Source organism: Drosophila guanche, unplaced genomic scaffold, assembly GCF_900245975.1.
Source record: "Drosophila guanche unplaced genomic scaffold, DGUA_6, whole genome shotgun sequence".
NCBI lineage: Eukaryota > Metazoa > Arthropoda > Insecta > Diptera > Drosophilidae > Drosophila > Drosophila guanche.
The window spans coordinates 1,187,958-1,198,490 of record NW_022995752.1 but is presented as its reverse complement, the minus strand read 5'-3'; the positions used below and the strand labels follow the sequence as shown (position 1 = coordinate 1,198,490).

The following is a 10,533-nucleotide window of genomic DNA, read 5'->3' as shown; positions in this document are numbered from 1 at the left end:
TTGATGTTGCAAATGAAGTCGTTGCAGAGCAGCCTCTGCCCTGCCCTGCAGTCCCCCTATAAGCCCTGATTTTGCGCCCACTTGAACTTTAAATGGAAAAACCGCAAAGCCATGGATGCGGACACCATGGCAGAGGCAGCAGCATAGGAAATGGAATACGGAAATGATGCAGTTCCTTCCCCGTACCCCTTGCAATCCCTAACTACGATCCTTGCAATAATTTTCTTTATTCATGGAAAAGAAGCTCGAGGTCATCGGTTTCATCAGCGTGCGCGATACACATAACCAGCACGGGCCAGAACATCAGCGCCTAGATTATCGTCCGAACTGATGTCGCGTACTCGATGCAGTCGATGGAAGCGTCCGAGGGGATTCCGTGCACGAAACACACGTCCAATATTGGGGAAGAGGCGGCGGTTACCTGCCCCACGGAGTCGTAGGCCTGAGAGACGCCGAGAACGGCGGCGCCGGCTGCCCTGTGGAACTGGCCGCAAGGCCCTGCGGTTTCTGCCTGCCATCGCTTCCGCTGGAAATGCTTCTGGTACTTGGAAAAAGTAAAACACAGGCTCAAAAGGCGCCTCACCATCTACGTCAGTTGGGCTTGATTTCACCAGCCTTTCGCTGGAGAACTGCTGGAAGTACAGTTGCATCCATTTGGCTTCCTCCTCCTCGCGATCATCCACCTCCGGTGGATCAATTGTCAATGAAATGTTCGACATTACGTGCGCCTGCTTTCTTCCTTGTTTTCTTGTAAAAATTTCAATGACTAATCCGTAAATTGATTGAACTTTGAGACTCAGGAGACTGTCTTGCAAGTAATTTAAAATTTACAAAATTAACCAGAAATTTGTGTGTAGACTGAAATAATACTGACTATCGAAACCGGGGGCTGGCTACTTTGTTAGCTTGAAGTATTCCCAAAAAGTATCTCAATTTAGCGCTCGTTTATTGGCCTCAGAATTAAGGATAATTATGTACCACAGAAATTTCAAAATACACGAGTGGCGCTGCCATTATAAATCGAATGTCAATTACCCCGGCCAGACTTCCTCTCCCTTACCCTTACCCTTACCCTTGCCCACCCATCCCTCCCCGCAGGAGCTTAACAAGTTAATTTCCACAATGTTTGCGGCTTGAGTGCGAACAAACAAATTGCGTGGCATTTCCGCTGGACTCCCAAGGGGGCTCAGGGGCACCACAATTCAGAGTGGCGACAGCAGCAGCAAAGAGAACAACAAATCAATTGGCTTACAACAACAGCAGCAGCAGCAGGAGCAACAGCAGGAGGCAGGGTGCAGGAGATGGGGTTGACCCTAAACAACCGCCAATCAATGCTGCCGCCACACGAACACGAGGGGACACACGGACACAGGGACACAAATTGAAAATTGACTATTGATTGAGAGCGTTGGCCACACGCAGCACACGAAAACTATTGCCACTGCCACACCCCACGAATACTCCACAGCTCCACTACCCCTCTCAATATGTACTTACTCACAGCAGCAACAGGAACAGGAATAGTAATGTGTAAATTATTATTACTAATACGACATGTGGTCGTCGATGGGTGAATGCTTGATGGTTGAACATAAAGGAGAGAAGAGAGTGCGGAGAGGGTGAGAGTGTACAGAGTGCGAGGGAAGTTTCTATGGATGGAAGGGCCTTTACTGTATGCTCAAATTTATCCACAAAATAAATACAGATATACCTATGGGCAATTCTCTGATGTCGGATTGCAATAATGCAATAAATGCCATATAATAATGCGAATTTTGAATAAGTCTGGTCCATTGATGTCTCTATAAAGTAGCTATAATTTTACAAAAATATGACGGACGGGACATGTCACACGGGGTCACAAACTCTCAGTGTGAGAACGTGAGAAAGTGAACTTTTGCTTATATCAATGAGTTTTCACATCAAATGAAATGCATTTTTTTTTAAATAATTATCAATTCATTTAGATAAAAAACTATCGCGGCACAGAAATGCCCATATATTGAGATTAATCCCATTCTGTGTAACTATTTGTCGGAAAACTACTATAGTAAAATATTCTACCGAAAGGTCTCGAGCACAGTCCCAAGTGAATCAGTCTCCTTCGTGTGTATACAGGAAAAATCTAGCCCTAACCTTTGGGGTAACCCTCTCAATTGCTCGATTTTCGATTCCCCGATTCCCAATTAAATGCATTCCACGCACACACCGAATGTGGCATGCATTTGCATACACATGTGCGTATGTGTACGTGTGTTGCAGTGCTTCAGTGCGTGTGACCGGGGGGAGAGGCAGTAGAAGGCAGCAACAGTGATCTCTCTCTGCTCTGGCCCCCAAAGCGTTAATGCAATAATAAATTTTATTTATACACACACAGAGACTGGCACTTACACTCTTTTGGGGTAAATGCACTTATACATGGACATGGAGTCCACATTGACACAAACACACACAGATACATGTGTATGTACATGTATAAAAACTAATTACACGCCACAATGATTACATTTTACAACGCCATCGAGCATTTTGTCGGGCAAAAACTACAACGACACAAGCAGCAGCAGCAGCAGCAGGAGCAGGAGGAGTAACAGTAGCCGCAAGTGTTGCACAAACATAAAGGGACCGAGAGAGAGCGAGAGCGAGGGGGGGAAGAAACTTTGGGTCCAAGCCCGAAAAATGTTACTTGAATTAAAAGAGACTAAAAGGAAAGGGTTTTCCCAGAGAGGGGAAAGAAAAGAGAGGAGGAGCCGAGCGGAAGGTAGAACGAGTTAAACATGCCATATGCCACTTGCCCCACGGCATTTAGGGGCGTAGAGAGAGAGAGTTATAATAATAATAATAATAGTAGTAAAAAATTTCCACTCAATGAATGACACCTTCGGGGTGCCACACCACACCGCGCCAGGCCACACCGCACTCCCAATCCGATCCGAGGGCACAGGGGAGGCGCAAGTGTAAATTTATGCACAAATTTAAACGCAAGATGGAAGGTGGGCAGGGAATCCCCATGGAGCTAGCCACTTGGCTCTGCCACTTCTTTTATGCAGCTTTAAAAGCACACGCCAATTGCCGCCACAACGAGGGGCAGCCTTCGCTTCGCTTCGCTCCACTCCACTACACCAACAGAGTGAGTGCCTTGCCACTGGGACGGAAGTCTACTTTTCGGCGCAGTCAAAATGCCTGTGGCTGTGGCTGCCGCAGGAGGATGCACTGGTGAACGAGAGTCAACAGCCAGCATGCCACACATCACCGTGCAGCAATTCAGCATTTCAGCATTATTCAGGCATATTTTAATCACCACAACAATATCGCATCAACGCTCTTCAGAGTGGGAGAGCGAGAGTGAGGCAAACCATTGAACGGACGCTTGCAGCCCTCCCAATACTATGCCCCACGAACATTTCATTCACCTTTCGGTCTTATTTTTTGCACTGTTTGTTCTTTTCTGTTCTGTTCATCGCCCTTCGAAATGCGATTATTGTACAAGAGACAGACGGACAGACAGACGGACAGACGCTCCTCAAACATGGTTTGTGCTTTAATTATAACTGCGGGGCAGACGAAGCAGCTGTTCACCCCACAGGAGACCAGGCAGAGGGATTGCTGCGTTGCATGCGTTCTCTGAAAAGAGGTGAAACAAGGACACGGACAAACGAACAAAGTCCAGTGGCCATTGGCCAACGCCTCTCTGCTGTAATCTTGTTGAATGCTCAACTTTCAGGCGGCAGAGGACAGATGGAAGAACTGCTGCCAGCACTTTTGGTTTTATTAAAATTCATTGAGGCTGCACCCAGGCTGGTGATGAAAGTAGCCCTAAAAAAAATGTAAGCACTTTACCGGCACAAAATGGCAGGCATCAAGGGTCTTGTTTCTGTCGCAACTATTCAGACCCTGCCACAACGATGCGTCAGCCGCACATATCAATGGTCATGTGGCGTACAGTATGGTACACGGACACGGAGACTTCAGGAGTTCAGAGCTACAGGACAATGCGATTTCCATTGCCATAGCCGTTGAGTGATGTGTGAAAATTGTATTATAAAATGAAAATGAAATGCCTTTTGCCTTACGGCAGCAATTAAAGGCTGCCTCTGCATTTCCATTTACCATTTTTCCATTTGCATTTTCATTTCCACTTTCATTTCCAATGGTTATGTTAACGTCGTTTCCAGAACGAGGCGCACCATGAATGAGATGCATTGGGGCAGGACCCCTTTTGACCATTGAAATATGGCGAAAACAAGACAAATTATTGGATTTTCTCTTGCTCAACCCTCAACGAGAGTAAAGAATCATCCATTTAATAACTCGTTTTGTTTTCCCCTTCTTTAAAGAAACATCAGACATTTGGAGTCTCCCAAAAAACTAAATGCAAATTTCATTATTTTAATGTGTTAAATATTTAAAATTAATCACATTTTCAGTGGTCAAAGCACGAGGCAGGAGGCAGAATTATGTCAGTAGAATTATTTTTCAATAATCCCTCATCAGTTGCCACAGAACCGATCCGCCAGCCTCCATCCTACAAATATTCGTGCCTCGGGCCAGCAGCGATGTTTGCACATTTCATTATGCAACACTTTCATCGAATTACACAAACAAAATCCCCGCCACTTGCCACTTAATGTAGTTAAAAACATATTCGCGGCAGCATATAACCGATGGATGCGAGAGATTATGCATTAATGATGCTCGGAAGGGGGGCAATGCCACATAATGAGAATCTCTGGTGATGCCACAGAATGCAAATAAATGCCACAAATTCATTGAATATATACAAAAAAACATCACATAGAATTTTGAGTCCCATTCCCAGACAGCATGCGGGGGTGGAAAGTTTTTAATTTCCGTTTCAATTGCCGGGCGGCCTGTCGGACCGAGGCCTCTCCCCGTGCCCCACTGTCAAGCAACATAACCAGAAAAGAAATTTGTAACAAAACATTAGATCTCTGCCAACGGCAAACAGGAAATACAAATATTCCAATCCCCAAAAAAAGCATAAAGAATGCTCTCTAGGGTGCCCGAACATACACTCCTCCCGTTCCACCAAAATGCGTGACAATCGAGCCTTGCCTCGTGCCCCAAAGAATAATATTATCTCTGCAGAAAGAGAGAGAGAGAGAGAGAGAGGGAGAGGGGGATCTCCTATCGGACTATGTGGATAAACGAAATAAACTACAGAGTAAGCCGTATGGAGGAAGGACATGACAGGACAGGCATGTTCCGTGGCATGCAGCAGTTACCACTCTCACGGTGGCTCTCGAAACTTGTGAAATCTAATAAAGGGCATAAATCGCGTGGAATCGTGTGCAACAGTGCCCCAGAGTAGAGTGTTGCAAGTGCCCCACCACCACCCACACACCACCGTTAGTGGAGCAGCCACTTTTATGATTATTTTTCATTATCAAAGCAAACGCTGCTCTCCTCTCACTCTCAACTCTGTATCGATGGTTAATACAAGAATGCATGCCGCATGCCTCATGCCACTCACATGTCCCCACTCGCACGCTGCACCTCCCCCCCCTCCCACCTTACCAACATAGACGACAAATTGTTGAACCTTGTTTACTGCCATTTTCCGCTGGGAATTTCCCAAGCGAGGGATGACAAAAATGGGAAAAATTAATAAAAAGGAAAAATTCAAATTTCAAGTTGAGTCCATGGCCCTCTGCCTGCCCCGCGACAACATGTCGCATACGTAATACACACGTGTGACAGGAGTGGCAGTGGCCGGGGTTTGTTTTAATTGGCAGAGGGATTAACTGCAACTGCCCCAAATTGGAAATAGTTGTCCTTCTGTTGCAGCTGTTGCGGGGCATGGACGAGTCCTGCCTCTGCCTCGCTTCCTCATGAAATATGCAACACAAATGTGGCGCAAATGCGGCAATAATTCATCGCTTGATTAGCCATCGATGCCACAAGGAGATGGTATGAATATTGCGTAGAGAAGTCCTCTCCTTGCCTCATTGTTATGTGTGGAATGTGTTTCCTATTTGTGCCCCTAAGTACATCTTGGACTTACAGCTCCTTACCTCCCAGAAGTGACCCTAAGTAAGGCCTGTGCCTGTGCCTCTCTGGTTCTTGGGCCTTAGAAGATAGTTTGGTATTTATGGCCCACGTCTGAGGCCTAAATGGAAGCCCTGTCTTTGTGTCTTTGGGTGGCAGACGGAGAGCCTAAATATCAATTTCATTTGTGGAATATTCGACTCCCGCCTCGACTGAGCAGCTTATTGGAGCACACACTATGAGTGTGTGTGCCACATGTCACGCTCTCTCTCCCTTTGCTTGCGGGGGGTGTGCACATATTTGAATAACCTTGCATCTGTTGCCTGCCCCCACTCAAACCAAAGGGAGCATCCAGTTTCCCTCCCTCCCCAAAAATTGTAACTACAAAACGTTTCCTCAATAATTTTCCCAGCGGCTGTTTAGCGAAAGTTTTCCCCTCCCCTGATGCAAGCGGAAACGAGCGGAAACTTCGGATCCTTCGCTTGGAAGGAAGCAGAGTCATGATTTCATTTCCGCCCTTTGCTTCTCTCTCCGCTGGCTGTGTGCATTGATAGCTGCCTCATTTGCGTCGGTCTCTGTGGCATTACATTAACCGTGTTGCAAGAAGCTTTCATTCAGAGTGCAGCAAAGGCTCTCCTTTCGCCATCCTTGAATGATTTACACCGTATACCCTCCTGCAATAATTAGCGACCTCTTTCAGTCGTTGGGGGCAGGGCACTTGTGTGGCAGGGGCACTTCTTTAATTGAAACGTCAAAACAAGAGCCAAACTTTTCGTTGGGGCAGGCATAACAATATTCCCCCCGCTTACCACCCATTCATTAAAAAACTTTCGTGGGCAAGGCGCAACACGTTCCTCCTTTTCTCTTTATTTCTCGACTCGAGAGTTCTCTGTCGGGAGAGTCGCAAAAACTTTTGCGATTGTCAAAAAACTATAAGAAAAGGCACACGCAAAAACCGCAAAAAAAAGTTGTACATTTTCTACCATTTTCTGGCTTTGCATTCAGCCCTTTTGTCCCGCCCCGCTTCACCCTTGGAAAAGTAGCAAAATCAAAACATGGCAAAAACTACGAAAAAGTGAGGGATAAGGGAAAAGAACATCAACAGTAGGAAAATCAAACGGAAACGGAAACTCTGTTTCTGTGTTTCCTATGAAAAGTTTGACATTTGATGCCACCACAGAATGAGGCACACGGCACGAGGCAGGAGGGGGCACTTACACCAGTGCAGCAGATTGCAAATTAAAACAAAGTCTGGTGCTACTGCTGCTGCCACAACATTCGGGAATTAGTTTCGGGATCATCCGCAATGTCCGCCGCTGATTAAACCCGCCGGAAGGGAAGACAGTTCTCCTTCTCCATTTTTTGGGTGGGAGTTGGATGCCAGCGACAGTAAATCTTTCATCCATCTTGTCCGCCAATCCCTGTCACCTTCCTCCCTCTTCTTGCCACAGCCACTGCTGCAGAGGCAATTTGTCCTCGTCCGTCGTCTGCTAGGACTTTTTCCCCACATCCTCCACATCCTCCACATCCTCGTGGATCCATCCACACACACTTGTCATCCTATTTATGAGTTTATTATTTTTCCCGCTTCGCTATTATTTAGCCAGGCCACCCGTCTCCTCTTGGGGAAACCTCTGGTAAAGCTGCTGCGGGAAATCCTTCGCTTGGCGCTTAAAAACTTTCTTTCATTCGCAAGTGATGCAATTTTTCAAAACTTTTTGTGCAACATTTTTGCCAATCCTCTCCAGCAGCGCAGTCCCTCTCCTTGTCCTCGTGAGTTTATGGTCACGTTATTTATTTAGTCTGAAGTCCTCTCCGCTGCCACAGAGAGAGAAACAACGCTGGCATTTCAGGATACAAAAGACTCAAGAGCCTGAATTAATTATAAAAAGAAGGGTCAAAGATGCTCGACAGAGAGCGAGAGAGACCCTGAAATTCTCTAATGCGTGAAAGGGTATTCTTTATTCGTTTCGTACACACCAAAATCGCATCTTAATTTTCCTCATTTTGTCCATTTTCCCCTTTTGGATATTTGTTGTGTGTTAATCTCTTTCCCTCTATTTTTTGTTGGTTGCTTTTGCAGCTTCTTAAATTGTTTGCAATTTTTGTCAGTGGCGGAGGATCTTTCATTATGACAGCAGAACGAAGGACCCAAAGACTCTTCCCCCTGCCACGCTCTGTGGGTTGTGTCTGTTGGTTGCTGATGCAGCCACAAATGAGAAATTTTTGGGGTTAAAAGATGGAAAATTATGAGGCAAAAATAGTTCTTTGGCAATAGGAAAATTTCGAAATTTTGATTGAAAATTGCAAAGATTTCTGCAACAATGGAATAAAGGGAAACATATGTATTGCACATTAGAGAATGTAAATGTGGAGTTCAAACCCCCACCCCTCAAAGAGAGAGTAGAAGAGAAAACCAAAATGCACAATGCACATTCAATTCGTGCATTTTTAATGGTAAACTTTAACCTTCGATTGCGATTGCTGCCATGTTTTTGGGGTGGGGCTTACAAGTTTCGGGAAATGGTGCAAGAAATGTTGTTATTTATCATTCATGCCGCATGCGGCATGCAACCGCACAGCAAGCAAAGAGAGGAGAGGGGTGATTCCACTCGCACAAATCTCTTCTAGCACAAAACTCAACTTTCGAAGCACTCGAGGCAGTTGGCCCCCTGCCCTGGTCCGGTCGGTCCTCTCCAATGATGAGAACTCTTGTGTTTTCTTTCGGTTGCAACTTGTTACGAAAAGACACTGCCCCTTAAGACACTCTTCTGTGTTGGGGGCAAGAGAGAGAGAGAGATTTCTCTGTGCTTTCTCTGTTCAAGTATTTACCACTCATATGCATAAAATGTGCAACAGACACTAGCAGCAAGAGGAAGCAGCAGCAGCAGCACCAGCAGGAAGCAGCAGCAAAGTGCTCCAGCATTTATTTTATTGACTCACAAACGAAAGAAGGAATAGGAATGCGTACACCAGGATACGACTCCAATTCCCAGTGGCACCGATGCACAGATAGAGCAGAAGTTACAGCTACAGCTACAGATACACCGCTGCTTCGACACCTGGCAGAGGAACTCCCAGGCCACCCATTCATGGGTTTCCCTCCCTCAAAATCTCTCAATTTGCATACAAAAATAAACGATAAATGGTTCAAAAGTTCCATCCAGTGAGCGTGCAGAGTGCATTGCACCTGAGTGGTGAGGGGGGTGGGGGGTTGGGGGTTGAGCAGGGGAGTGGAAACATTTTGACAACAATTTTGCATTAATATTGTTTTTGAATCTTACGCAGCAACCTTCCACCTATCACCCGCTCCCTACTCCCTCCCAGGCGAAGGAAAAAGTCTCATAATATTTTTCACATTTCATTTCATTGGAAAATTTAATTCCTGGCATGTTTTTTTTGCTTTTGGGTGGGCAAATAATAAGAAACCGTACCGCAAAATCTGCAGCAACAGCAACAGAAGGCGCGACCCAAGAAACAACAGAAACAACAGCTGCCACAAAAGGTCTCCTCCGAAAGGTTGCCTCTTTCCTGGGAAAACATCACTTGGCTGGAGGATGGAAGCAAGGCCCAAGCATTTCCATTCCTGTCTGTGTAATCAAAAGGGGGAATCGCCATTTCAGAGAGAGAAAAGAGAAATCTTATCAGCAGCGCTCCATCTTTCAGCTATGGAGATTCACACTCGGATGGGCTCTGCTGCAGCTGATCTTCCCCTTATTATTATCTGTGCCTTTGCTGCCTTGTTATCGCTCTCTCCCACTACACATGTATCTCCCTTTGCAATCAATCAACTGCTTCCATGCAAGGGCCACTCTGCTGGAGGTTCTCCTTCCCTTTCTGGATTTCGGCATTCGACATTTCGGTTGTTGATTTTACTATAAAATAAATACATGAAACGCAGCGGGGCGGCAGCAGTAAAAAAGGGAGGGAGAGGAAAGACAAGACTCAGAGTAGAATATAAAATATAAAGTCCACACACACCACACACTAAACTGATAAGGAAAACATCAGTAGATACTATGTAGAAGAAGAAACAGCAGCAACGACAGAGACGGCGACAGATGGAGGACACCATGAAATCGAAATCAAATCAAAACAATATAGAAAATACTTGAAGATGTCCACAGGCCAAAAGAAACGAAGCAAAGAATACCCTATAAATAGTGGAAAATCCTTGGAATATGTGGCATGTGGAGATGCCACCCAGTGTGAGGTCTGTGCCACGCATTGATAACACAAACTGAAAGACGGACAAACAGGACAGCCGGAGGGACAGAACTGAGACCCGTTAGATGTCAATGGAAAGCAAGGGAATAGCTCTGATTGTGTCGGCATGCGATGTGTGTGAGATATGTATACGCGGCGAGCGACAATTTCATTCATGCCCCAGCCAACGACATCGACATTGGACATTAGCTTCTAGGTCCAGCGACAGCGACATGCCATAGCCATAGCTTCAGATTCCAATTCACAGATTCATTCACTACGCATTTTGTAAGCCGAGAAGATGTTCGTTTCGGGACA

The 10,533-nt window shown here is 45.7% G+C and overlaps 1 protein-coding gene across 3 annotated transcripts; it reads right to left on the bottom strand.

Annotated features, from left to right (window-relative positions):
• Positions 1 to 211: 211 nt before the first annotated feature.
• LOC117587763 lies at positions 212 to 846 on the bottom strand. 3 transcript variants are annotated; one of them, XM_034278698.1, is made up of 2 exons: positions 584 to 846; positions 212 to 538 (listed from the first exon to the last, which is right to left on the bottom strand). In XM_034278698.1, the coding sequence occupies exons 1-2, from the start codon at positions 717 to 719 to the stop codon at positions 264 to 266; spliced, it is 411 nt and encodes a 136-aa protein (XP_034134589.1). In that variant the 5' UTR covers positions 720 to 846; the 3' UTR covers positions 212 to 263. The 3 variants fall into 3 exon arrangements, with proteins under 3 accessions (XP_034134589.1, XP_034134590.1, XP_034134591.1); XM_034278699.1 differs by having other exon boundaries at positions 212 to 535; positions 584 to 845; XM_034278700.1 differs by having other exon boundaries at positions 212 to 526; positions 584 to 844.
• Positions 847 to 10,533: the final 9,687 nt, after the last annotated feature.